General features: G+C 45.7%; 1 protein-coding gene across 2 annotated transcripts in view; it reads left to right on the top strand.

The window, feature by feature from the left end:
* The window catches only part of MERTK (MER proto-oncogene, tyrosine kinase), a 102,167-nt gene extending 79,415 nt beyond the window's left edge, over nt 1–22,752 (top strand). For both annotated transcript variants that reach the window (XM_046662468.1, XM_046662469.1), the window contains 9 exons: nt 1,808–1,893; nt 3,663–3,758; nt 4,474–4,554; nt 8,165–8,257; nt 9,595–9,713; nt 12,889–12,998; nt 14,827–14,986; nt 15,671–15,807; nt 21,714–22,752. In XM_046662468.1, coding sequence (XP_046518424.1) covers nt 1,808–1,893; nt 3,663–3,758; nt 4,474–4,554; nt 8,165–8,257; nt 9,595–9,713; nt 12,889–12,998; nt 14,827–14,986; nt 15,671–15,807; nt 21,714–22,209 — 1,378 coding nt within the window. In that variant the 3' untranslated portion in view covers nt 22,210–22,752. The remainder of the gene's footprint in view (nt 1–1,807; nt 1,894–3,662; nt 3,759–4,473; nt 4,555–8,164; nt 8,258–9,594; nt 9,714–12,888; nt 12,999–14,826; nt 14,987–15,670; nt 15,808–21,713) is intronic.
* The last annotated feature ends 4,841 nt before the right edge of the window (nt 22,753–27,593 follow it).

Below are 27,593 nucleotides of genomic sequence, written 5' to 3' on the forward strand. Positions count from 1 at the left end.
TGTTCAGTTATTTTTCTAATAGAGAAAAACTGTATTTTCACATTAAATTTAGAGAGCAGCTCTTTTTCTTATTTTCTATACATCTGACTTTTATAACCAAACAGTAGTTAAATATCAACAAAAATGAGAAGCTGTGTTAGAGCAACCTATGAAAAGAAGGCTGTGTGTAAATGTTGTTTCTGGAACTGTTTTCTACTCCAGTGCCTCTGAAGTGCGTTTGGATTCCCATGAAATCCAGTTGACCACTCATGGGACGGAGGAAGTATTTCTAAGAGGCAAGCTGTTGACAGCCTGGAATGGAGCAGAATGAGGGAGGGGTGGTGGCTGTGTTTTGGAGGGAGCTGAGCAGCTTTCTCTCATTGCTCCACCTGGAGAATGCCGTGAGAGTGTTCCATTCACCGCAAAACTTCCCATGGGCCCAGAGACGGGGCGCAAGAGTGGTGGCTCTGGGCCGGCCCCATGGCTGAGTGGTTAAGTTCACCCACTCCACTTCGGTGGCCCAGGGTTGGCTGGTTTGGATCCTGGGCACCGACCTACACCCTGCTCATCAAGCCATGCTGTGGTGGCATCCCACATAGAAGGACTAGAATGACCTACAACCATGATATACAACTATGTGTTGGGGCTTTGGGGAGGAAAAAAAAAGACAGGAAGATTGGCAACAGGTGTTAAGTTAGCTCAGGGCCAATCTTCCTCACCAAAAAAAAAAGCATACCTGAAAAAAAAAAGAGTGGAGGCTAGACTGCCCTTTATTTGTGTCCATCCCAGTTGTAGGGGTCAGGCACCCATAGTACTTACAACTCTATCCTTGTAATTAGTGTATTTTAGTATGCAAATTCTAAGAATGACTATTTTAAGGAAGTGGGTCAAATCTGATCTAAATCCTGAACGAATAGTTGACTAAAATACATCCCAGAGTCTGGGTATAGTTTATGGGCTCGTTAGGAAACAAGCACAGAGAACCTCTGAGGAAGTTGTAAACATAGCTCATTAATACGGATTGAAGCTTCCTTAGGTGCTGGGCACTGCGGCAGCCTGGGATACAGGGGTGAACCAAAACAGGCGCTGCTCCTGCCCTCAGGGGGCTCAAAGTTAATGGGGATTCAGGCAGTAATCATGTAAGTAAATATAAATTGGCAACTGTGGTAAATTCTGTATACAAGGACCTGTAAGTGTGTATTAACAGGAGAATTTGACTGCATTAAGAAAGTCAGGAAAGGCCTTCCTGCAGAGCTGACACTTGAGCTAAAATCTGAAGAAAGAACAGGTATTAATTAGGTGAGAGAGAAGGGGAAGAGCATTCCAGCCAGAAAGAACAGCGCATGCAAAGGCCCTGTGGTGGCAGGGAGCCTAGAACACAGAGGAGAGAACACTGGACTAGAAGATATGACACCTGGCTTCCAGCATTAATTCTGTCACTTAAACAGGTCTTTTAACTTTTCCAGGCTTCCTTTGTATTATGTATCTCTGAATGGTCTCCAAGGTCATATATATATATGAACTCATAGATACTCATTTTGTACTTTGATTTATACTTCATTTTGTTGCTCAGATTGTGACAGCTTTGGCCATTGGGAGCTTGTCAGTTGTTCTGTGCTCCCGATGGTACCTACACAGAGCTGTTTTGATGTTACCAGGTAAGCCTGAAATAGAGCTAAAGAAAGAGACATATTTCTCCCAGGTGGAAATGTTTCTGTTGTAGAAGAGCGCTCTGAACTGGGGGGCAGCTGAGCAGCATCCCTTGGCCTCGGCCCCGGCCTCAGCAGCCCTGGTTCTGTAGTATGAGATGTCTGTCTTCCTTCACCAGGAACGCCTTCACGGAGGAGGATTCGGAATTAGTCGTCAATTATATAGCAAAGAAGTCTTTCTGTCGGCGAGCCATTGAACTCACCCGTAAGTTGGCCTTCATGTCCCTTTTTTGGCAAAAGTTAAAATAGTTGAGAGCAAAGAAAGAACAACAAATTAAGTGACAGATTTCTAAGAAAAGCCAAAGGAGTTGAAAAATGGATATTTTAAATAGGAAAATGTCGTCAGAAGCCGGCAGGTGGCTAGTCAGACGTGGCCACGTGCTTCCCTGCCGGCTGTTTCCTGGGAGCCTGGAGCTGGCCCTGAGGTCGAGCGGCGGGGGTTATGGACTTGTATTACCATGAAACTCGGAGGGAAAAAGGAACTCTCCGGGGTGACGGAGAAGATGTGGGTAGAGGTCTAGGATTTAAAGGAAATGGCAAAGCAACTGACATAGTCTAGAGCTCATTTCCTGTTTCTTCCTGGCCACCAACTCAGAGAACACTTCTCCGACATACTTTGTGACAATTATGGTTTGAGTTTTGCTGAATCAGAGTGGGGTCTTCCAGGTTGCGGAGTGGGAATAAACAGATAGCTGCGTTCTTGAATAGTTTCAGAGACAGTGTAGAAAGTGTGTGTAAATATTACCAAATTCCATCTTCTGGATGTTTGCCAAAAACAACAACAAGAAACAAATATAAGAATGATGGAATACGGGCCGCCGTGAAATAAGAGCTCGTTTGATGTAAATGTTATTAATTTCTTTACTTTTCTGATCTAGAAGTTTTGACTTTTAGATGTCTGTTCTTGCATTAAAAATTGTTTTATTTAGACCAGTTTATTTCCTTGGTTGCAGGACCATTTGGGTAAAGTTTTTTCTCTAAGAGCTAATGTGCCCTTTCTAATTACCCACATTGTTTTCTTTCAAAGGCTTGCTCATGCGTTAACAATGGCACAAACTGAATCATTTGCCCCATAGTTATTGACTTGGTCTCCCTCTCCTGGTTAATTTCTCTTGTTGATGACCCTGATTGTCAGTGCCCATCCACACCTCATTATGGAGGATCTCATTCCCCAGTTCCTCCAAAGCTCTCAGTTTAGCACACTCCATGTCATTCTGGTGAGGTCCCCTATACCATATGTAGGACGACAGCGTGTTCTCTCCACGATTCCTGTGGTTTCTGGGCCTCCTTCCCTGGCGTGGAGGGCAGAGGGGGTGTCCCGAGGGCTCTTTTGTGCACCATAGTCAGGGATCTAATGTAAACTCTCCACTGGAAAACACCTGTCAGCTGACCCTCCTCACTGCTTTAAGTCAGGGGCAGCCCTCCCCTACGTGATCTGATTGTGGCTGCTGCTGCGCGCATGGAAAAGAAATCTGGTTCTGATTTTTTTTTTTTTTTTTTTTTGAGGAAGATCAGCCCTGAGCTAACATCTGCTGCCAATCCTCCTCTTTTTGCTGAGGAAGACTGGCCCTGAGCTAACATCCATACCCATCTTCCTCTACTTTATATGTGGGACCCCTACCACAGCAGGGCTTGCTAAGCGGTGCCATGTCCGCACCCAGGATCCGAACTGGCAAAACCCTGAGCTGCTGAAGTAGAGTGTATGAACTTAACCCCTCGGCCACAGGGCCGGCCCCTTGTTCTGATTTTTATAATCCTTCAGAATTAATTTTGCCTTGATGGATTCATTTTACTCACTTTAATCATAGTAGAGTTGTGTGATATTTTACTACTGGCATTTTCAAGGGAGAGCTATCGGTACAAAATTGTAAGATGTCTAACTATTTTATGGGACTTGTATACAATTTCAGTTATGTTCAAATGGAAGGAAGCACAATGACAACTCTCACACATCCCCTGTCACTCCTTTTATAGTACGTAGCTTGGGAGTCAGCGAGGAACTGCAAAATAAACTCGAAGATGTTGTGATTGACCGGAATCTGTTAATTCTTGGAAAAATTCTCGGTGAAGGTAAGCAGTTGAATTCTTTTAAAATGTGAAGTAAGAAGGTAAGCGGTTTACGGTAATTTGCTAAATGTGTATTTATTAAATAAAATACCATTTTTGTGACTTTGTTATAATACAAATAGTTCTCTTTTATAATTTAAAATGAAAAAGTAAATAGTGATTTTTGAAACTGAGATTTCGCATATGAAAGGGGCCCCCACAGTGCCTAGCACGCACAGGAGGCCCTTGAAAAATATTAATTCCCTTCCTTCATTGAAAAGCATATTTTCGTTGGTCATTTTCCTATATACTTTAAATTTATTCCTCTAGTTCTTAAGGTTACTATTCTTGGCATCTTCCTATTCGTTAAATAAGAACAAAGGTGAAAATACATGTTTAACTTGTCAAGTTGATCTTAAGATGAATGATAATGGTATTAAGAGTTTCTGCTTTATGAATTGCAATAGCATTTTCCATGTTGTCCTGCGAGTTTCTTGGATCAGTTATAATGTGTAATCCGGTAGTGAGCCGAGCCAAGCAAGCTTGTGACAAGCAGGAGGCTAGTGCGTGGGCTGTGCCCCTGGCTTGCGAGTGTGGGTGGCCTGGGCAGGCTCTGCACGGCTGCCGTGTGTGGGTCCCTCTCGGACCACATGAAAACAGCCGCTCTGGCACTGCTGGATTTCTGTGGTCTAAGGGAGATTTTGCACAGAGTCAACATAGATGTTGTTTCACTTCCCAGGAGAATTTGGGTCTGTGATGGAAGGAAATCTTAATCAGCAGGATGGGACCTCTCAGAAAGTGGCAGTGAAGACCATGAAGTGTGAGTTATCACTGATTAAACGGATTCTTCTGGGTGTGGGCGGTTGCCTCTGGATCTGGAGCTCCATAAGGCCAGTGGTGGAGTTCATATGTCGTGATCGCCGTCACCGATGGGTCAGAAGGCCATCCAGAACACTGTTGGTCACAAAGGGGTGTTACTGTACGAACGGAGGGAAAGTTACCCTTCATACCTGCATTATATATTCTTTACACTCAAGGCAGTAACATTTGTTATTTTTACTCTCTCTCTCTGTCTCTCTCTTTGTCATGTAGTAAAGCTAATGACTGCAGAGTAAGGCATGAATTTCCAAGGCAGGGCTCATGTGGTGGCAGCATCTGAGCCAGGGGTTGGTCTGGCTGATGTGGCTAACTTGGTGGGGTCACTTCCTCACTTGAGGATGGTTGCATGGTCCTCAGGAAGCTGTGGGCCGCCTGGAAGGTAAGTTTCCCAGAGAGAGGAGAATATTCTTTAGTCAAAGGCATATGAAGAGCTGTGATCAGAAACTAGAATCTCCAAGCAAGCTGGGAAGAGAGCCTGCCTCTGGGTCAGGAAGGGCCTTAGAAGTCCTCTCAGAGAATCTGCTTTTATCCCCCGAGTAGTAGAGCACACTTACGAGTCTTCAGCAAATGAGGAACAAGGGCAGATTACATTCTAGAAAGTTCCCTCTGGTGGCAGTGTGGAGGAGGACAAATTACAGTGTTGACAAAAATAGTGGCAGATGCTGGTTAGGGGTCCCCAGAGTCTGTGCAGATGTCTCCCAGGATAAGGGAACAAGGCTCAGAGACATGAGGACGTGTCCAAGTCAAATAGCCAGGAAGGGGGAAGGGAAGGGGTGCTGGACTTTTTCGTCACTGTACATTGACCAGGCTGCAGTGGCAGAACATGACAGCATTTTCCCTACGCCCTTCTGCAGGAAGTGCATTTCCAGGGCCTGGGGACACACTGTTGTCCGTGGTGTCCAGCTAGGCACTCATAAAACAGACCGTGATCATAAAATAGACCGTTTCATCGGCAGTTGTCTTCACCGTTCATATGGAGGGAGATTTTTTTGGTGCTTAATTTGTTGATGTTCTTACTGTTCCATCCTCATTAACCACCTGTATATATTCCGTATTAATTTTTTTGATCGAGGACTGAAGTGACATTGGTTTCCTCCTAAAATTTAAATGCACTGTTCACTGGGCCCTGAGGCATAAGCGTGGACTGAGACTTAATTTTTAACTTGAATTGGAGGCTGAAGTTTTACTTCAGTTCTAAAAAGGAACCCTAACGACCAGCAAGTCACATGGGCTGGTGCTTTGTGCTTTTTGCTTTTTAAGGCTTTTTCTGTCTGTAATAACGCCCACAACTTATGTAATACTCACTGTGCCGGAGCACAGCACAGTTTTTCCCGCATTTCATCACTACAACAGCAACAGGCAATCAGCACAGCTGGGATGTGGGTTCAAGTCTTCTCCCCCAGAAACCAAGACACCCCGAAGTTGGAGCGTCCCTGGAGCCGAGCCCGGTGGGCGTGGAGCCGAGTCTGGTGCTGTGCCACACTCTGCACCATGCCTGCCTCTCACGTTATTTTATTTGAACCTTACCGTGTGTCCCGGGGAAGTCTCCTTTTGTTATCCCCATTAACCGAGTAGAAGATTTGGGGGGGAGGAAGAAGCGGAGCCTGGAACCTGTTGCCTTTCTGGCCTTGCCTCTGCTGTTCTCCAACCGAATTAGAACAGCTTGCATGCACATTGCATCCATGCTTATTATCAAAGATTGAAAGAGTGGCCAGCCTCCAATCCTGAGCTCATCTGCCTTTGTCTCGGGCCTTGGCCCCTTGGGAGAGGAGGATGTTACAGACAGACCTTACCCCTTCCCTTCCCCCACCTAGTAGTTTGTGGCAAAGGCAATAGGTGAGGGCAAAGTTGGCAGCCATTTTGCAAGTCTATAGAATTTTTTTCTTAAACTTGCTTTAATAGGAAGATTAGTGTATATTAAGCACATAGATGTACAGACACTGTGCTAGATACTCTCTTACATGATTTCAGTCGGTATTTATATCCTGTTAAAGCAAATTCCGTAAGGCACGCCTGGATTTATGTTTGTTTTTAATTGTGGTAAAATATACCTAACATAAAGTTTGCCACCTTAAACATTTTTAAGTGCATAGTTCATTGGCAGTAAGTATATTCATGTTCTTGTGCAACCATCACCACTGTCTGTCTCCAGAACTTTCTTCATCTTGAAAAACTGAAACTCCATACCCATTAAACAAGAGCTCCCCATTCTCCCAGACCCCGTTCCATGCCTGGCACCCACCATTCTACTGTCTGTCTCGTGAATTTGACTACTCTGAGTACCTCAGACACGTGGAATCATACAGGATTTGTCCTCTGGTGACTTATTTCACTTAGCATAGTGTAGAATCTTGAACGTCTCTCTTTCGTTGGTTTAATTCCACAAACTTGGTATGAAAGTGTATCTAGTTCACAAGGCACGATTGAGCAACCAGACTTGCAGGACACGTGCTAATAGAGAGAGGCATGTGTTCTTTCTTTCTTCCTCTTCTTCTTCTTTTTTTTTTGTGAGGAAGATTGGCCCTGAGCTAACATCTGTGCCAGTCTTCCTCTATTTTTTGCTTGAGGAAGATTAGCCCTGAGCTAACGTCTCTGCCAGTCTTGCTCTATGTTGTATATGGGACGCTACCACAGCGTGGCTTGGTGAGTGATGTGTAGGTCTGCACCCAGGATCTGAACCTGTGAACCCCAGGCCCCCGAAGTGGAGTGCATGAACTTAACCACTCTGCCACTGGGCCAGTCCCTGTTCTTACTTTGTTGTTGTTGTTGTTGTTGTTGTGAGGAAGATTGGTCCTGGGCTAACATCTGTCGCCAATCTTCCTCTTTTTGCTTGAGGAAGATTGTCGCTGAGCTAACATCTGTGCCACTCTTCCTGTATTTTGTATGTGGGACGCCACCACAGCATGGCTTGATGAGTGGTGCTAGGTCTGTGCCCAGCATCCGAACCTGCGAACCCTGGGCCGCCAAAGCAGAGCGAGTGAACTTACCCTCTATACCACCAGACTGGCCCCTGTTCTTTCTTTTTTTAAGGCAAAAACAGTTGCAACAGATCAGTTGAGTTTGGTTTTAGTTTTTTTTTAACAAGTGCACTTTAATTTTTAGAGCAGTTTTAGGTTTTTAGAAAAATTGGGCTAAAAGTGAGAGAGTTCCCATTTGCCCCTACAGTCTCCCCTAGTATTAGCATCCTGCCTTAGCGTGGGACTTTTTTTTACAATTGATGACCCACATTGATACATTATTAACATTAACGTTAATGAAGTCCTTAAGTTACCTTAGGGATCACCCCATGTTGTACATTCTGTGGGTTTTGACAAATGCAGAACGTCGCGGGTCCACCATTGCAGTATCATACCGAGGTTTCACCGCCCTCACGTCCCCTCTGCTCCACCTGGTCATCCCTCCCGCACCGTCCCTGACCACCGCTCACCTGTTTACCGTCGCCATAGTTTTGCCTTTTCCTGATTTTAGTTTTAGAGAAGAAAATTGCTAATATCCCCTCTCCCTCACTGAGTACTTTATTCGTGCCTGACAGTTTCCATCTTTTCTTCTAGTGGACAACTTTTCTCAGCGAGAGATTGAGGAGTTTCTCAGTGAGGCAGCATGCATGAAAGACTTCAACCACCCAAACGTGATCCGGCTCCTAGGTACCTCAGACACGGGCAGGACGGGTGGCCAGGGGGCCCGCTTGTCCACTCTGTGCCAAAGGGGAGGTCTTTGGGGTAGGGAAGTTCACACTCTGTATAACCCCACAATAATTTATAACGTTGAGTGTTTCACCCAAAAGACTTCTCACAGTTACGTTTTCTGAGGCTGATGGTAAAAAAGGGGCCTGCGTTTCTTGGACACTGTTGGGCTCAGGAACATTTAGTGTCCACGGAGGTCTAGGTGACAGAGCATTAAAACGGCCCCCAGTTACTCAAAGGCAAGACATGGGAGCTGGTCCTGCCGTAATTTTTATTGCCTTAAAGTTAGCCATGAGTCGAATACCAGTGGGTAAAGCTGTAAAAGTAGACAAACTCCATAGATGATCTTTGAGAAACTATTAATGTATTTTCAAGCACCAGTTTCTTAGCATCTACATTGACAGTTTCATGGGACGTGATTTAATGGTCAGAATTTGGTTTTGTGGCACCATTAGCTAAAAAACACCAAAGAGGAGAGCGGGTGTGGAGTGGTTGCTATGCGATAATATTGTAAGAGGGAAGAGCATCCTAAAAATAATTAAATATTCTGCTGACCTTTTTTTTTTTCGGTTCTCCTGTAACCTGATAAATGCTAAATTCTTTGGGGAACTTTCAAAGTTTTATTATGATTGCCCCTGCAGAGAGATGTGAAAACCAATGTTTGGATACAATGTTATGTCAAAGAAACTACTGTTACTCATTTGCAGCTATTGACTTGAGCGGACTCTGAGAACAATGGCACTTTGTAATTGCCCCACGACTCGTGCAAGAGCTTTGCAAGCCTGGTATCAGGTGACAGACAGGCTCCAGTTCTAGCATTCCATGATCAGTGGGGTTGCAGCTTTTCCTGTGTGTAACCATTAACATTTAGGGATGTGGATTTTACCTATTGGCCCTCAAAATTCTTTTAATAGTTTTAAGCATTTGATTGCAGTGGACTCCTTCGTATGATTAAGTATTTAACTGTCACATGAAACTAGTTTGCCCTTGAACTCTACTGCGGTCACCACCCCTCACTCAGACTCAGTGTAACAAGAACTCCCTGGGTTTCTAGATGGCTCTACTTGCCATAGATCAAGTTTTGAGAGCTCTCATGCAAAGACTGGCACTAATCTGAAAGAAAAAAATTACCAAGGAGTGAAGCCAGTGTGTGCTCCATATTCTGCAGCGTGGTGTGAGTTGTGAGTATTTATTTTTTAACTGTTAATTGGAGGGCACATGGTTTCCATTCGTCCAGTGCTTTTCTGGTCACTGGTAACAAGGACTCTTTGTGACTCCCTCTCTGTTCTTAATTTCAGGTGTGTGTATAGAAATGAGCTCGCAAGGCATCCCCAAGCCCATGGTGATTTTGCCCTTCATGAAGTATGGGGATCTGCATACCTACCTGCTCTATTCCCGACTGGAGACAGGACCGAAGGTAAGGACCCAGTTGCGTTGCCTCTGAACAGTTTTCAGGCTTATGTGACAGGCCTGGACAACCTCAGCATCTACCCTTGACGATAAAGGAGGGAAGGAGAGGCTGTTGGCCTTTGTTCAGGGCTCACTTTGTGCGCTGCAGTATGAAATGTGGAATCTGTGCCCCCAGCAGGCCTGCTCGTGGGCCTTATTATTCCCGTTTTATGGAAGGAGGGAGCCGGCTGGGAGCACAGTCTCACGGCCCAAACATCATCACAATGGAGACGGTGGGCCCCTCGTGCTGTCAGAGTGACCTCTTTCTCTTGAAGTCTCCTCTGTTAGCTTGTTCACTCTGAAATCACTGGATACGGGATCTGTTTCAGCTCCCAGAGGGAAGTGCAAGGAGCTATTTGTCAGAGACACTGAGGGTGAATTTACTGCATCCATCTTTCTCGTTTTCCTGAGCCCCTCCATCCTCAGAGTCAGAAAGCATGTTGGGACTTGATGGACCAGCATGCACTTCTTAAGCAGTGCCCCTAAGACAGGCAGTGACCCCATGGCGCAAACCCTGCCCTGAGTCCGCACAGCACAGAGAAACCAAACACCAAACGGAAATAGGACCTTAGACTGAAGCGCACGCCCGACTGGCATGCGGCCCACAGGTCACAGGTGATTGATGGGGTTGATGAAACATTGACCACAAGAACGATGACTGTGGGGCTTAATGAGAAAGGCCTCAACCCAGGAGAAGGGAAGTCTGTAGGAATAGCCATTTAAATTTGGCAAGGCAGTTGAAAAACAAAAACTTGAGAACCAATTTAGGGCAAACATATTCTGGAGGCTTCTTTCGTGTGTCCTGCTGCCCCGTGTGTCACAGATGAGGGAGGGTATTTTTGCTTTGGTTTTCTTTTCCTTTTCCTTGTTCTCTTCTTCCCAGGAAAGGTGTAAGTGAGCTAAACAGGAGAGTGAGCCCGTTCTTTCTTCAGCTGCCTCTCTGGTCCCATACTCGGACGTATTTTTCTCTCTTCCTCTTGGCTTCTTTGAAGTCTTTCACCAACACAAATACTAACCAGAGACAGGAAATTGTAGCCACATCACGGAGCTATTATAGAATCCTTGAGAGGTGAAGAGCCTAATCCGAAGTAGGGGACCCAGCACGGCTGAGTGTTTTCCTTCTCTTTTTCTCCCTAAAAGAAAAACAATAGCATTATAAGAAGCCTGGGAAAGAAGAAAAAGTGACCCACAATTCCCAACATCATAGCACAATCATTGGCGTCTTCAGACATGCACATCCCAACTGTTTATTCCACGCCTGCATGTTCACATGTATGCGCCTGCCTGCAGGCCGTCAGCCATGGCTAACATTTCTCAAGCACTTAGCAGAGCCCAGCCTGTATTTTGCATATATTAATGAGTTACTGCCACAACAAACAGCCATAGGAAGTAGTTACTAGTAGAATCTCAGATGGGGAAACTGTGTCACGGATCAGGCAGTAGTGGAGGCAGAAGTGGCCCACAAGCTGCAGACGCCGGGCCTTCAGCTCTTCTCTGATTGCCCCATCCCGTGTGCGCCTCTGCTCAACAGGGCAGCCTCCAGACAGCTGGCTGTGAATGCTGCACAGCATCCTGTATATCAATCTAGTATTCTGCAACCTTGCTGAACTCATTTGTTAGTTCTTGCACACAGTTATCTTATCTTTTAAATGGCTTTTGGTCAGAGTCTGCAAGAATAACCTAATTGTTCTAGGAAAAAATAACACAAATGAATAGCATCTGATACTCATTTTACCTTAATGAATGTCGACAGATTTGATATTTCCTTTTTTTTTTTAAAGATTGGCACCTGGGCTAACAACTGTTGCCAATCTTTTTTTTTTTTCTGCTTTATCTCCCCAATCCCCCCCCACCCCCTGTACACAGTTGTGTATCTTAGTTGCACGTCCTTCTAGTTGTGGGATGTGGGACGCCGCCTCAACGTGGCCTGACGAGCGGTGCCATGTCCGCGCCCAGGATCCGAACCCTGGGCTGCCACAGCAGAGCGTGCGAACTTAACCACTCGGCCATGAAGCCGGCCCCAGATTTGATATTTCTTAGCACCCAAACCCCTTCCTGGAAATGAGCATCCAGAAAGTTAAATACCCTAAATATACAGAACAGAGGCATAAGACTTTTATGCCTGCTTAGTTTACATTTTTTTAAACAACTCCATTATGTAAGGGTAAAGGATAACTAAAGGATTTTGTTATATATGGAGTATGTGATTGACATGTGTCTTAACTGGGAAATAGAAGTTATTAAAAATTCATTATCTTCGGGAGTACCACTTTGGAAAAGTCATGTTCCATAGAGAATAAGCCATGCAAATCCAGTGCGTTGGGGAGAGTATGTCATAGCTGGACCCATTCATGATTGCCAGGAACTTGAAGTAAACCCTTTTCTTTAGTTCTGACATTTAGTTACTACACAGAGGTCTTCATCAGCCCTCAGCCTCGCAAACAATTCCAACATGACAGGTTTTCCAACACAGTCTAGTTTGATTTTTACAACATAGAGAAAACACTGGATGCTTGAAACTTACAGGAGGCCCTAGAGAAACAAAATAAAAATTCCTGAACACTTACTTGGGGTACTTTGGTCCTGTGAGAAGGGGCGAACACTGTCCTAATTTCAGTCTAGAAGAAGAAAAGCATCTTCCAAAACATTTCAGAGTAAAATGGTAGCAGATGTGGATGCATAATTGGAAACAGCTCCTTCTAAGTGGGCTTTTGCCTCCAAAATATTAGGCCCCTGTACACACACCCGCCCCCGCTGAAGCCAGACCACCCCTCTTTTCTCCTCTTTGCGTGGCATGGATGCTCCGTCCCGATGCCACCCAGAAGGATACAGAGGATCGCATTTGACCTCATAACTTGCGAAAAGAATGTTCTTCACTGTCAATACTTTATTTTAAAGATGGGGAGAAGAGAATGTGATATTTGACAAGGAGTGTTAGGGTTTATTGTTGTTGTCGTTTTCATTTCTTTTTTAAAACCTTATTTGTGATCTTAGTGATGTGGAAATGAAAGGTGTGTTTCCTGATTTCACGGCCACACCTTTAAGAAATAAAAACTCCCCTCATTTCTCCCCTCATATGGAAATAGCTTGCCAGGTTTCCCTTTTAAAAAGTCATCTTTCTTCTTCTTTCGTCCACCCGCTAGCATATTCCTCTGCAGACGCTGTTGAAGTTCATGGTGGACATTGCCCAGGGCATGGAGTATCTGAGCAACAGGAATTTTCTTCATCGAGATTTGGCTGCTCGGAACTGCATGTAAGAGTTCCGGCCCTCCCTGGAAGGGGTTGGACCTCATGCTGTCAGATGTTTATTGGGGGAGGGATGGGGGTGGCATGTGGCTGTGAAAATACAGACGAGAGCTAGGTTTGGGAGGGACCGTGTGGCTGGCTCTGGAGATGGGCTTTGTGTGGCTCTGATGTATGACTGGGTTTTTACTTGGGGGTTTAACTGCCTCTGCCCCCAGGAGTCTGGTCGGCCTCCAGAACTTTGTGCTGTGACTCCTTTTTTGTTTTCACACTCTCTCTCAGCTAAGAGTGCCCAGTGTGACTTTTGTGATCCTTCCCCGTTGCTGTCAGCTAGCTTTGGACCCAGAGTTACATATAATTCAGCTAATGATGGAGACAGTAATGAAAACCATAAAGGTTTTGTCCCTGAGTTTTCATGAAGCTGCCTTGCAAAGAAGTTTGGTCCTGTGGCTACACTGAAGTTCTCCTTCGGCAGCAGAGACAAGGCTTTAGACAAACACTGTAAACTTAAGCTCTCTCCTTCTCTACAGCCTGCTTCAGCAGAGCCCTTGTTTGCTGCAGATCTTCAAAAACAATAACTATTTCTTAATTTCAAGTTTACTATTGCAAGAAGAGGGAGCACTCCTTAAATGCATTGCTCTTATTTGTTTTTCTTGGTAGGAGATGTGACGGTGAGGGCTGCCTCCTCACTTCTCCTGACTTACCCCGTCCATCGGCCCTCTACCACTTTCCCTTCATTTATTTTTTTTTGAGGAAGATTAGCCCTGAGCTAACATCTACCACCAATCTGCCTCTTTTTTTTTTTTTTTTTTTTTTTGCTGAGGAAGATTGGCACTAAACTAACATCCATGCCCATCTTCCTCTACTTTGTATGTGGGACACCTGCCACAGCCTGGCTTGATAAGCAGTGCATAGATGTGCACCCAGGATCTGAACCGGGGAACCCTGGGCCTCCAAAGCAGAGCATGCGCGCTTAACCGCTGCGCCACTGGGCTGGCCCCTGACTTTCCCTTCATTTTTGAAAACCCAGAAGGGTCTTGTGTTTGTTTTTTATTTAAATAATTTTCCTACCATAGAGGGAGAATCATGAAAACCTTTTTTTCCCCTTAATATTTCCTTTATGTTTTTCCAACCAGGTAGGGTAACCAACTGTCCAGTTTGCCTGGAACTAAGGGGTTTCCCAGGACATGGAACTTTCAGTTTTAAAAGTCAGTGATAGGGGAACAGGGACAAGATGGTCACCCTACCTCCAGACCCCTCATTTCTCCTCCTCCTCCTCCTCCTTCTTGTCTAGCATCTGTTTTAATATCTTGGGCTATTAATGCGATTGTATCTCTTTAATTTTCCAGTTAATTCCTTAAGTACGACCTGGCCATCGCAGCAGGAAGTCCAGTGTCCCCCTCTTGAACATGTAGTTCCCCACCCCTCACCAAGCTGCCAGGAGGCGTGCTAGTCCACAGAGCCAGTGCTGCTTCCAGACGTCAGGCAGGAAGGCTCCTGGGCACTGGATGAGTCCAACAGAGGGCTCTGGATTTGAGCTGCTGCTCTTTCTGCGCCTCCTGTGCAGCACCTCTGTTCCCTCCAGGTGTCCCCATTCTCCGTGCACAGGTGCCCTTGCTGCTCCAGATCCCCACACAGACCAGAGGGGTACAAGGTTATAACCCTTCTGGCTCCCCCTCACTTGCTTTGCCATTGGTCACAAAGCAGGACCTCGAAGGCTGATGGGGTCTCTATCTTTTGGTTACTTATCATGCTTGTTTTCGGCTGCATCTGATGCAGACCTGTGATTTAAGGCTTTGCCTCTGAGGTCGCTAAGGACCTGAACTCACTCTCTGTAGGTTGCGAGATGACATGACTGTCTGTGTCGCGGACTTCGGCCTCTCAAAGAAGATTTACAGTGGTGATTACTACCGCCAAGGCCGCATCGCTAAGATGCCTGTGAAGTGGATCGCCATAGAGAGTCTCGCAGACCGAGTCTACACAAGTAAAAGTGACGTGGTACGTGCACGGCTTTGATTTGTGGCCCCACATTGCAGAGACGAAGGCGCACTGAAGGAAGTGACTTAAGCTGGTATCGCAAGACATTGTCCTCTTTGATAAACTGAGGATTGGGAGCTTGCTCACACCTCTCTTGTATTTATCACTAGATACTTTAATTTGGTGGAACACTAGATTCTGGTGCGGTCTCCTGACATTCAGAAGATCTGTCTTTGCATAGGCCTTAATTTATTCCCATTTTTCTTTGCTACAATATAGTGACTTATCACCCACAACTATGATATTTCACATTCATATTGTGTTCATCCTATGAATAAGTTCATCCCATGGTTCTTTGGAACCAAGATGCCATATGAAAGGCACCATGTAATTATACCCTTGACCAGAGATGGGCAAAAGAAAACACTTGACAACAGTGGAGCAGAGCATTAAAGAGAGCATGATGTGAGAGAAGGCCATATCTGCCTTTGTCAAAGTTCCCGAAACACTGTTAGTGAAAATGGGGAACTGTGACGCCCCGACCTCACATTATTGCTGTGTTGGGAGAGCAGTGTGTCTCAGACATAATTGTCAGCTTTGTGCACGATCCTCAGGGCTTTAAGGAAGTGACCTTTCCCAATGAAGAAGTCCATTCAGCCTTTCTGAAAAGACTTGCCTCCTAACTTGCCATTGCTTTGTTCTCAGTGGGCCTTTGGCGTGACCATGTGGGAAATTGCAACACGGGGAATGACCCCCTATCCCGGAGTCCAGAACCACGAAATGTATGATTATCTTCTCCATGGCCACAGGCTGAAGCAGCCCGAAGACTGCCTGGATGAGCTGTGAGTGAGCCTCTCCGAATCATGGGCACCCTGCAGGGCTCAGTCAGTTGGCTCTGCAAAGACCTGGGGACACACAGCCGCAGGGGGAGGGGATACTCTTAGCCAGCGAGTGTGTGCGGAAGGCGGCTCGCGCAGACAACCCAGGCCAGAAGCCTTTCCTGGTGTGGGGTACGATGTGTGCACATCTCTAGTGAAGCCGCGCATTTCCTGCAGCTCTGTAAGCACCTCTAGGAAATACATCCTGTAGATAATAGGTTGGCTTTGTAGCGCATGAGCTACCCGCCCTCTTTGCTATAGTCGTCCTTCTCTTTCTATACAGCTTTTCAAACAAAGCAATCACAGTAATATCTGTAATCAGGAAATTGAGGAATCTCAGCCGGTGGTTTTGAGGTCAGGCTAGTCATCAGCATTGCTTGAGGGATATCCTGACGGTGTGATTCCTCAGCCCTGCGCCTGGAGATCGTGATTCTGCTGATGCAAAGTGGACCCAGGACTGTGTGCTTTAGCACGCTCCCTGGGAGACTGTGCTCAGCCAGGCGTGCGAGCCCCCAGCTCGGAGCATGCAGGGCCACTGTGCTCATCCCGTCCTGACAGCTGCTGTTCTCTTCAGGGCCGGCAGTGTGGGGAGAAACCGGGCCCTGGAGTCGGACAGGCCAGGCTCTGCCTCCTAACCAGCCACGTGTGTGGCCAAGGCAGCTGACTTAACCTCTCTGTGCCTCATTATCAGCCACAAAAAAAAGTATAGTCACACATTCTTCAGAGAGGTATTGGGAGCATTAAAGAAGAAAGTGTGTGGCGTGCTCAGTCTGCAGGAGGCACGCAGAGGAAGTCACGTAATGGTACCGATTATTAACAGCATCATTACAGATTAATCTCCTCAAATTGCTAGCTTGATGACTTGACCCTTCCTAATGGTGAGTCTCTTCTCAGCATAACAAGGGGCACGGGCTTGGAGAGGGGCATTTTCACCCTATTTATTAGCACGAACATTTCGGCAGGCTCTGTCGTGGAACGCCATGCCGGGGCGCTGGAGTGGGTGGGCATGTGCAGGACCCCCCCCACACACACACACACAAACACACACGCTCTGGCCCTGTTTCCTCACAGGGTGAGGGGGCCCAGGTCACTTTGCATGCAGGCCTCCCGGATCCCATCCACCCCAGACAAGACGAAACTTCGTTCATCAGAGCCTTACCCTGCTCAGAGGTGGTGCTGGTGGGGATTATTGTGGTTGTAAATATATGACATTGAGAACAGAAACAAAAGATCAAAACATCATGAAATCCTAATTAAATTAGATCTGGGGTTTCATGGTAGTTTTTAAAAGAGCCACATTAATGAAATGTTTGCTTCTGAAAACGAGGAAGCAGTTTCAATCAAACAAGATTGAATGAAAAGTTTTGTTGCTGTTTCTTTCTTAGTGTCTCTTCTGCGCTAAAAGAAGTTGGTATTTGCAGCTATTATTTGGGTCTTAGGGAGGACTAAGCTGTGTCACATTGTGGCCTTTAGATGTCTCACGTAGAGCCAAAACGGGGAAATGCTGAGTCGGTTTTCTGTGGGAGATTTTAGGTGAGAGAGTCGCAGAGTCAGCACACGCGGGTGGCTGGGGAGGTCGGGCAGAAGCAGAGGGATCTGTGGTCCCCATGCTCAGGGCTGGCCCCACACACTGCAGGCTCGCAGAGGCTCTGGGGAACCAGGCCTTCTTCTCAGGTCCCCTCAGGTCTGGAGGCCGGGGAGCAACAGCATCCCCTAGAGAGGGCTCCGTGTTTCCATCTCTGGGGCATTCCCTTTTAGAAATGACACAGAGACTTCTGAGCTTCTCCCCTGTGTTTGCTGTCTAACCTTAGTGGAGATGAGTTCACTCTCACGTTTAGTTGCCCCTGGGTCTTTTTAAAGTCAGTTCTAAGAAATATAATGATGTAAATAAGAGAGTGCGCTTTGTGCCCTGCTCTCTGATCCTGTCCTCGGAGAGCCGCCTCTTCTGAATGGCCGGGCCGCAGGCCCTGTGCCCCATTGCCTAAGAGGCCGCTCTGTGTGATGTCCCCGTCACCTCCATGGGACGTTCCTCAGCTAAGCTCCTGGCCTCCTGGCTGCAGCCCTCAGACGCTCCCCACCAGCTGACCGCTATGGTTCATCACACTGGAGCTCATTCCCTTTGGCTTCCAGTGTGACACTTGGGAGCCACCTTGTTCTTTCTTTATCTCACTTCCCATCAGCCGGCAGACGTCCGTCAGAGACCCCCCACCCCTCCGTTCCACCCCTAATAGTCAAACTCTAGAAGCCCAGGGCTGGGCAGGGCCCGGGGTCATCCAGTCCCACTCCCTCATCACATATGAGGAAGAGTGGCACAGTGGCATCACAGTGTAAATAAGTGGATGAGCGGCCAGGGTGAGTGTTGTTTCTTGTGGAGTAGTTCAGGCCCTTCCGTCTCCCGTCTCGTTCTTCTCCTCACCCCCAGCCTCCTGATACATCCTTTGGGTGGCAACCAGAGTGACCTTTCCAAAATTATAGTGTGATCATGGGACCACCTACACGTAATCTTTCCATAGTTCCCCACTGACCATAGGGTAAAAACTAAACCCGTCGGGATCTGACTGTGGCAGACGGGGTAGTTGAGTGGTTAAGAACATGCGTAGTGGTGCTAGACATCCCTTGATTTTGGCCGGGGCTTCACCCTCGTCCTGGGACCAAGTGTCACCCTCTCAGGTTCCTCTTCCGTAAAATGGGGATAATGGTACCTGTGTGATGGGGTTGTTGTGCTGATTGGGAAGCTAACATCTCTAAAGGTATTTCTCACAATGGCTATCAAATAATAAACACGAACAAAAGGTCAGCAATGATTAATTTTATCGAAGGAGGTAAAGGTCATGGGGGAGAGAAGGACTCGACGCTGCCACTGGCGGACAGTGCGACTGAAATCAGGCCCTCTCCTCTCCGAGCCTCGGCAGCCCCGTCTGCGGTGGACTGCCTTTCTCCTCCACGGAGCCGCTGTTGGTTGAGCAACATCAGATGGCTGAGGCGCAGCAGCCCCACACATGGCCGGCCCTCGTAGATCATGTCTGTGTCAGCCACCCAGAATCCTGGGCTCCCTCGGCAGGCCAGAGGCTCACCTGCTGCCATTCCAGCCCTGCCCTCTTTCTTCACATGCCTGACCGGGCCCACACCGACCTCGCGATTCCTTCATGGTGCCTCCCGGGGCCTGGAACGATGGTGGGCGTGGCGCAGCTCTGACTCCTGTCTGCTCCGAGGACCCCAGCTCACACCCACTTTCCCCCTCTCAAACTCTGCTCTGCTTATTGACCAACGCTCCACTTCCACCTGCGGCAGCCCAGGCCCTGAGAAAGAGAGAAACTGAGTCACCGTTGGCGGAGTGGCAGAGCTAGGGTCAGACCGTGGCTTGGCGCTGTGGAGACCCATGACAGCCGCCCTCGGGTGTCATTTCTCTGAGCAGACTTGAAATGCTGCCCTCAGCCATCCTCAGAGCCAGGAACAAAGCAGGTGCTTGACAAATATGAGTAAATTCATAAATTTATAAGTTCTGTAAATTTGTATGATTGCATCTCTTAAAAATTGGGGTAAAATACACATAACGTAAAATTTACCATCTTACCCATTTTTAAGTGTCCGGTTCAGTCGTGCTAAGTACACTCACGTTGTTGTGCAGCCATCACTCCTCTCCATCCCCAAAGTTCTTTTCACTTTACAAACTGAAGCTCTGTACCCATGAAACAACAGCTCCCCGTTGTCCTCCCCTGAGCGCCTGGCAACAGAAAAACAAAAACGACCATTTACAAGGGCCGCCACGGAACTTATTTTTTCTTTCCATCCATAAAATTGAAATCATGCAACATCACAGCCCTCCCGTTACTCGCCAGCTGCAGGCCCTGTTGTTACTGTCCTTGGTCCACTACTGTGGAGTTGCCCTTTGGGAATAGGTTAGACAAGGTACATGCTCACCATGTCTTTAAAAGTCATATTTGTATTTTTATATATTTCGTAAAGTCTTGAAAGTAAAAGAAAAATAGGTTTCAAAAGGATATTGCTACTATGCCATATATGGAGAAAAGAGGTTATTTAAACTCTTTCTCCTAAGACATGGAATTCATGAAAAAGAATTAAATAGCACACACCTTGATGAAGTAATAAAAAGGAGAGTGTCTCTAAAGACAGAATTTCTCGAAGCTCTTCTCAGACTGCCAACAGTCAAGGCTCTGTGGGAAGAAAGGAAGTCATGCAACTTGATTTATACCATGAAAACCTCAAAAATAGAAATAAAAAATGTTTGTCGAGTCTAAGTGACCATCTAAGGACAGTCAAAGGGGAAATAAAAAGAACTCCTCAGCCTGAAGTCTAGATGAGAATCAGGACTATCAGACGGGGAAGCGTGCCCCTGCCCTTAGCTCAGTGCCTGTGTTCACAGTCGGTGTGTTCATATGCAGAGTGCTTTCCAGAAGCACGTGCACCTGTTGATAGAGGCTGTAAAAGTAGACAAATGAAAAGATATTGGGCTGGCCTGGTGGCATAGTGGTTAAGTTTGCACACTCTGCTTCAGCAGCCCAGGGTTCACCGGTTCAGATCCTGGGCATGGACCTACGCACCACTCGTTAAGCCATGTTAAGCCACGCTGTGGTGGCATCCCATATACAAAATAGAGGAAGACTGGCACAGATGTTAGCTCAGAGCCAATCTTCCTCACCAAAAGAAAAAAGATATTGATTGTGATATGTCTACTTGAATGAGATCTGTACTTGCATGAAGTACCACATGTTAGTAGAACTAGCCAAAGGATCTACATGATGTGATTAAATGTAAATATGAGAATTGCATATTTATGTTCATAAGATAGCAGTAATCTATGTGTCAGGTGATTTAAATTGGGGTCGTTTTCTTATACAGTGATGTGAATATCAGTTTCTCAAAACAGGAAAGAATCAAAATGAAGTGATGGTATGACTCAATCTAGTGGTTCCTAATTCAGTCATTTCTCTGTTTTATCGTGCTCTTGGAAATGTCCATCCACTGTAATTCTCAATTATATTGGACACTGGGAATGAAGAAACCACCCAGAAGGGAGAGTCATCCCCTATAGATCACAGCAGAGGGGTCATGAGCAGCGCTGGGGTCTAGCTATCCAGTCGGAGGCTGGTTCCCATAGTGCTCTCTGCTGCCCACACGGCCATGACATGTTCTGTAACATCTCTGAGCCCACTCTCATTTTTATTGCAAAGTGACAGTGACAGGGCTGTTGAGAAGATTAGATGTAGTGACACATACAAAACTAGCACAGTGAGGCACACACCCTTCCTCCTTCCTCTCCCCTCCGCCCCTGGCCTTCTTAGCCCTTGCCTCAGGGCCCTTCTAACTCAGGTCTCCTGGTGACAGCCAGTTTGATGGTATAGAACAAGGGTCAGCCAACTTTTCCTTAAACTGCCAAATAGTAAATATTTTCATCTTTCCGGGTCGTATGGTCTCTGTAGCTGCTCCTCACCTCTGCCACTGTAGCAGAAGCAGCTGTAGACAATATGTCAACAAATAAATGTGGCTGTGTTCCAATAAGACTGTTTGCAAAATGGGCGGTGGGCTGGGTTTGGCCCATCTGCTGTAGGTTGCCAGTCTCTCATATAAAGGAAAGGACCTGAAGTACTTCTTCTTTGCAAAGTTAGATATAATTGCCACATATGTCCTCTGTTCCTGGAGACAGAGATCACTTATCCCATACCCATGCGACATTTATAAAAGTTGAGCCAATGTTATGCCACAAAGAAAACCTCAGTAATTTCCAAAAAAGTGGAATTAGTGCAGATTAAAATGTGACAAAATCAAAGATTAGGTGAAAACAAGAGGGGGGCTGGCACGCTGGGCTGTGGGGGCTGTGCAGGAGATAACTTGCTCTTCTTTACTTGTAGGTACGAAATAATGCTCTCTTGCTGGAGAGCTGAGCCCTTGGACCGACCCACCTTTACAGTGTTGAAGCTGCAGCTAGAAAAGTTCTTGGAAAGTTTGCCTGAAGTTCAGGACAAAGCTGACATCATTTATGTCAACACACAGTTTCCCGAGAGCTGTGAGGGCCCGGCAGAGGACGCTGAGCTGCCTCAGCTGGACATGAACATCAATCCTGACTCTAGAATTGCCTCTTGTGCTCCCAACGCCACCGTCAGCGTGGTCACAGCCGAAGTGCATGAGAACAGACCTCCCGAAGGAAGGTACATCCTCAATGGGGGCGATGAGGAATGGGCAGATCTGCCTTCTGCCACCCCCGCGACCGGGACAACGGGAAAGAACAGACTTATGAGGAATGGGGTCTCCTGGTCCCATTCCAGCACGCTGCCCTTGGGGAACCCATCGCCTGATGAACTTTTGTTTGCTGACGACTCAGAAGAAGATTCAGAAGTCCCTGTGTGAGGAGAGCTGAGAGACATTCCCAAACCAAGGAACTCTTCTGCCTTAGGAGAGTCCATGTAGCTTGATGGTTTTGGTATTTGTCTTCCTTACCAAGTAAACGCCATGGCCCAAAAGCACCGGATGAATGTTGTCAAGTGAGTCACCATTAAAAATACGTAATATATATTTATTTAAAGAGAAAATTTCTATCTATATATGTATATGGTGGAAAGAGACAAAGAGTATATTTTAATAAAAGATGACTTATTTCCTGTCACTTATCTTGCAGATCTTAAACTTTAAGCTTTAACAGCCCCATCTCTACAGCTGTTCCTGGATGGTTACATTTGCACAAAGTTGGTTTTTTGTAAGTTCTTTTCTTTTTCACGACTATGAAATGTAAAAATATTTGTAAAATGAAATGCCATGTTTGTTCTTCTGGTCTTATGAAAAATCTGATATTGCTGCCGGAATCATCTGTTCGATAATGATTCATTTAATGGGTAACGTTTTATAACTGATTAATTCTTCAATATGACTTCCTAATAAAATATGAAGGAGGAAGGATGTGTTGTACTTACTTGAGACCTGGAAAGACAGCGGGCACTGGCAGCCTCAGTGCCTTTGCAAAGGAATGCCTGGCCCTCCATGCAATTGCTCTGACCATTCTTGGCATCGTTCTAAAGATATGGAAAAGCCACTCCAGAAAGTCCAAAGATAAAGAACCAAAAATACTGAAAGGTTGAAAAACACAAATCTTCGTGGAATGATTTTAAATAAATTATAGAAGAGAGCCTGGCAGGTGAAGCACTTTTCCGTCGGGGAAGCGTTACTCGTGGGAGGCAGACACGGGCAGTGGGCACAGGCTTAGTTAGAGCTCAGCACCCCTGAGTTCACGTCCTGGCTCGGCTGTGTCGTACTTGTTGAGCACTTGTTATCTTTCAAGCACTTTATGTGAACTGTCCTATTTAATCGGTATATCATTACCGTGGGTACCAGTGCCATCCTCATGTACAGGCCAGGAAACCAAGGCTGGAAAGGTTGAATAACCTGCTATGGCCCACATCTAGGCAGAGGTGGAGCCAGAACTCGGAACCAAGCAATCTGATGCTGGCTGGCTCTAAGTGTGTGATTTGGAGGTCTGCTCCAGAGCCTCCCCACCTTTTATTTTTATGTAATAAACACATAGATAGCATTTACTATGTGGCCAGGCGTGGCACTCATTTAATCCTGCTAACAACCCTACTGGGTAGGTACTACCATTATCTCTACTTCACAGATGGACCGACTGAGGCAGGAAGAGGCTAACTTACTCTCTAGTAAGGGCAGTAGACTGATGCAGTCAGTTTAAGTTTTGATCCTTCAGCCCTCAAGGCAGCCATGCAGGCCCAGGGCCACTGGCATCCTCAGGCCCATTGCCCCATACTTGTGAGCAGCTTCACCTAGGCCACCCAGCCTGAGGATCAGCGTCTGCACCGGGCCCAGAGTTGTGGCCCTCACAGCCTCGGTCCTGGTCTCAGCTGCCAGCCCAGGTGCCCCGGTCTCCCGGGTGAGCTGGCTCCACTATTACTGTGAAATGAGCCGTACAAGAAAGTCTGAGGGTTACAAGACAATGTCCGTTGGTACCAAAAATACCAGCATCACATTTTATCCTGTTAGATCCTATAAAGATAACTTCTTCTGTTGGAAATTTTTGAATGGTTAAAAAAAAATCAAAAAAAAAATTTTCTATCACCTACTTGTACAAACAAAGTTTCCTCTTGATGATGACTATCAGGAATGTGAACAGCTTGTCAGTAAAGTCTTGATCAGGAACTGACTGTGGCTAGTTCAAGCAAAACACCCAATGGAAAAAGGTATGTTCAGGGGCCGGCCCAGTGGCGCAGCGGTTAAGTTCGCACGTTCCGCTTCTCGGCGGCCTGGGGTTCGCTGGTTCGGATCCCGGGTGCGGACATGGCACTGCTTGGCAGCCATGCTGTGGTAGGCGTCCCACATATAAACTAGAGGAAGATGGGCACGGATGTTAGCTCAGGGCCAGTCTTCCTCAGCAAAAAGAGGAGGACTGGCAGTAGTTAGCTGAGGGCTAATCTTCCTCCAAAAAAAAAAAAAAAAGGTATGTTCATGTCTGTAAGATAAGTAAGCAAATTGAAAAACTGTTACTTTCTTATAAATTTAATATTAAATAGCTAAACTAATATAGTTTGTGTTTGTTTCTAATTTTAATTAATGTAAACATATATATAATGAATAGTTCATTGAATGCACACAGCCCCCTAAATCCTATCTGGTTTGCTCAGTTTATGCTGTGTGGCCTGAGAAACTCTGGGAAGCTTGGGCTAATTCTGCCATAGGAGAGCGCAGAGAAGTGAGCAAGCTGTGGCTTCTGGCTTTTCTAGAGACATCAACAAACAGCAGAGAAATTCACTTCATCCATCCCACAGCCATGCACCAGGGCTTTAGTTCAATGGAGTGTGATGGGCAGCACCTTCCCATCCCAGCTTCCTTTTCCCAAGAGGAGAATGAAGCTGGACTGCCATTATTCAGCCATTTAAAATCTCCTCATTGAGATCTTTGGAACCACAGTGCTCTTCTTAGCCACATTTGAATGTTTGAAAGTTTTGAAAGAACTAACCTTCAGAGGACCCAATCATTGGCAAACTCCGGTACTGTCTTCTGAGCGTGAACTGAAAATAGCCTTTCAAGTTCTCTTTTGTATAAACTCAAATTGCTTTTGTAAGTGGCTCTTTTGGGCTAAAAGTGGGGGAGGGAAAACAAGGAGAGACAAGTCGGGTCATTGTCTTCCCTTGGCTGGGACAGGCCTGGGGAGGTCAAGAGGGCAAGAGAAATAAGCAAATACCAGAAATACTCGTGACCCACAGGTGGAGACTAGCTCTGCCTTAAGAGGGTTTTTTCTTCCTTGCTTCCTTTTTTCTTCCTTTCTTTTTTCCCTCCTCCCTTCCTTTTTTCTTTCCTTTCCTTTTCGTTTCTTTCCTTTTCCCTTTTTCTGGCCTTTCTGAGTAGAAGGGAGAAGCGAGGATCAAGGCCCCTTGGGCTGGTGAGGAACCAGACTGGCGAGCATTCCTTGGGCAATCTTGGTGGGTCATGTGGCTCTCCTGGAGCCCAAGTTTCCGTAAGTGAACAGTAAAGACTTCTCCTGCAATCCCTTAGGTGGGTGTGTAAGAAGGGGAGGAGACGAGATCTTTGAAAACTTTATACCTGTTAGCAGCGTTTCCCAATTAGAGGCTTCTCCAGTTCATTCCTTATGCAGTGCAAACTCACCGTTTGTCAAATTAGAAATATTTTCCCTGATTATGTTATCAACTCTCTCCAAAATAATACAAACTAACTCCAAAATAAAATAATTTAGTCTTTGCAGTGATGCACACAGTTGGGGAAGTTGACACAGGGAAGGCGACTGGCCCTCATCTCTCACTTCAAATGACTGTTGGGCTCAGAGACAGCAACTCCCCACACATCGATGCCCAAAGGTTCCTCTGCTATCCATCTCATCCTGGAGTTTGGTTACTTGTGAGCCTCAGTACTCATCCCTCCCATTATCTGTATGGATGATAGCAAGCAGTAGTGGCTTTATCGACAGGATTTGGGGACCTGAGATGGGTCCGAATTCCCTCTGGGGAGGCAGAGGTTCTCTCTCTGCCACCGTATCCCTCAGACCAAGCAGAGGTTCCCTGCTCAGGAAACAGGCCAAACCAGTCTCTTATCTTAGAAATCAGACTGATTCTGGCCACACTAGCCCTGACTCATGAAAGCCAAGACCTTTGTTAACTTCTCCTGGTCAATGGCGAAAGCAAGTTGGAACTTCTGCAGAGTCAATGGAAAAATAACTGACCCCAAAATAAACCAGCTATGACAGCAACTTAACTTCTCTAAAGATGTTTAATTACCTTGGATGACAAATGGGAAAACAGGAAGTTTTGTTTTCTTTAATGAACATTTCAGTATTGTACAATGTTTCTAATTTAGATTTTGTTTTTTTCTCTTTTAAAGTCTAAGAACACAAGTGAAACTGCCATTCTACTTAACTTTTAAAAGCGTGCCCAAATTACTTGTTATTTCTAGAAACTGTAACCCAAAGACCACTACTTTAGAATGTTTCCATGTACAATATGTTTTATTGAAATGGGACTCCATGTATAGAGATTTGAAAGAGTAACTTGAGAATTATATATATTACCCCTTCCTACCTCTTAACGACACAATAATTTTAAATTAATTAGTGGATTTATCGAGACTGCACAATTACAAATTCTAACCAAGAAAGGGTTTTCGAACAAGTCATGTGAGGACACATACAGTCAACTCATCCATTTACTAATAGTCACTGAGAAGAAGGCTCTGTTCTGGACACGGGGCTCTTGCAAAGAACAGCAATCCAGGCCTTGCTGTCTTGAATAACAGTCCAGAGGAGAGAATAGATGGCTTAAAATGAATACTTTCTTTCAAAGAATATTCCTCGGAATGCTCTGACTTGCATTTTGTTGAAGTCCATTAATACCACAGTGAAGCAGCTCAGCCAAGCCTGCGGATGCAGTTTAAAGTCCAACGCACCTCAGAACTGGAGATCAGATGCTTTCCCGGGAAGCAGGCTCTAAGGCTTCGCCCCATACAACTCAAAATTAAAGGCCTATCAGTTGGAGTCTGAAAACCAAAATTCCATTATCCCACCGTCTGAGCAGTTCTAGACAAGGCCAGCTGCTTAACTCCATCAGTACTGATGGCTTATTTGAACAAACTTAGTTCTCCAAAAACAGAAGATACTTTTTCATCACAAAAATGTGTAGCTCTCGAAGTCTTTTTCTTCTTGTACTTCAGGGTAGATAATCTCTAATGATCTGTCTTCAAGTCTGCTGATTCTTTCTTCTGCCAGCTCGTATGTACCGTTGAGCCCTTTAAGTGAGTTTTTCATTTCAGTAACTGTACTTTTTCAACTCCAGAAGTTCCATTCAGTTATTTTAATAACTTCTATTTCTTTATTGATAGTCTCTATTTGATTTTAAGTGAAAAATTTTAAAACATGGTTTTCTTTAGTTCTTTAAACATGTGTATAAATAGGTGCTATTTTAAATAATGAAGTGTCTGCTAAGTCCAGCATCTGGGCCTTTTCAGGGACAGTTTCTATTGACTGCTTTTTTTCCTGTGTATGCATTAAATTTCTTGTTTATTTGTATGTTTCATGTATTTCTGTTGAAACTCGATATTTCAGATCATATATTGCAGCAACTATGGATTGTCATTTGTTCCTCCTTCCAGGGGTGGTTAATTATTGCTATTTATTTCTTACGTTTAGTGGCTCGCCTGGACTAATCCTGTAGATTGTGTTTTTCCTGCAGTATTTGAGCACTGATTCTCTGCTCAGTTGCTTTTTAAAAATTATTCTTGTTTTT

Source organism: Equus quagga, chromosome 5 (assembly GCF_021613505.1).
Source record: "Equus quagga isolate Etosha38 chromosome 5, UCLA_HA_Equagga_1.0, whole genome shotgun sequence".
NCBI lineage: Eukaryota > Metazoa > Chordata > Mammalia > Perissodactyla > Equidae > Equus > Equus quagga.